Here is a 1,140-nt window from a genome sequence, read left to right as displayed (position 1 = left end):
TTGAAACCAGTTTTATATGTTACTCTGACAGTTTGATGTTTAAGTAATTATTTTGTCTTTTTCATAATACATTTTATCTTCAAGCATGCATTGTCCCAATATTGACTGAAAGACAAGTTCGTTGAAAAAGATCTCGCCACACAAGCAGCCGGGCCAAAAAGAAAAAAAAAGGGTCAATATGTTTCATATACCTTAATTTCAAATTGAGACCTCCCGTTAACGTTAATATTTTGTTTTCCACCCCATGCTTCACAACTTTGATAACCTTGATATATCAATCATTTATAAAGTTCTGTCTGGCATGTTCACTTGTTTTGTTTCTGACATCTCCCGGAAATAACCAGGACAAAACATCAAGGTGCCAGAGGTGACATGTGAGGATTCCTTCACACTGGAAAAAAGATTTCAACATGTCCTAATCAAACACGCATGAGGCATTATCGTACGTTTAACCACAATGTACGGATGCGTGTTTACGTCTGAATCAGTAGTTTGTCTCTCACAGCTCTGAGGTTAATCTTACTGCTTTGTGGTGACCTTGCCTGTAAATAAGCTAACAAAAACGTATGGGTTCACTCATACAGCAATTCATCAATATGTCTATAGTTCCTCTGTCTCTGTCTCTCTGATGCTAGAAGAGTCGATGTTTACCGGTTTAGCGGCAAGCGAACCCCGTTTTGCATTCGTAATATTTAAGTCTGTTTTCTTGGACCCTCCCCTCCGTCCCATACCACTGAATAAGTGAAAAGAACAGGCCGAATTGTCGACAAAGCCAATAGCGTATCTAGAAGGCGATATATAGTTGGCCTTTATCGTCAACCGTTGGTTACACCAACAACAAACTTTGATTAAGAATAGTAGATTTGGGGGATTAGAGTTATAACTTTTAGATAAATCTTACTTTGTCCATTGACCTCTAGTCTTAAGTAGAGGCACACAACTGCTACAAACGTGGCGACCGCAGTGTGTGCTGCCATAATCCCACTTGATCCAGTAGACCCCAGGTCGTAAATCCTCGAAATCTTCTCTTTCCAAGGTCTGTCTCAGATCCTTTGTATCATCGAGCGGTCCCACAGGAAGACAGGGGGCTATTTCTGTTATCCACGCCAGATCAGTCACCTCAAGTCTTATCTACAGCTA

General features: G+C 40.4%; 1 protein-coding gene across 1 annotated transcript in view; it reads right to left on the bottom strand.

Annotated features, from left to right (window-relative positions):
- Positions 1-977, bottom strand: part of LOC118411891 (latent-transforming growth factor beta-binding protein 4-like) — a 13,752-nt gene extending 12,775 nt beyond the window's left edge. Inside the window, exon 1 of the mRNA XM_035814423.1 lies at positions 902-977. Within this exon, the coding sequence (XP_035670316.1) occupies positions 902-977 (76 nt within the window). The remainder of the gene's footprint in view (positions 1-901) is intronic.
- Between the last annotated feature and the right edge of the window lie 163 nt (positions 978-1,140).

Source organism: Branchiostoma floridae, chromosome 1, assembly GCF_000003815.2.
Source record: "Branchiostoma floridae strain S238N-H82 chromosome 1, Bfl_VNyyK, whole genome shotgun sequence".
Classification (NCBI taxonomy): domain Eukaryota; kingdom Metazoa; phylum Chordata; class Leptocardii; order Amphioxiformes; family Branchiostomatidae; genus Branchiostoma; species Branchiostoma floridae.
The sequence above is the reverse complement of the archived record's forward strand: the minus strand, read 5'-3'. Positions and strand labels throughout refer to the sequence as shown.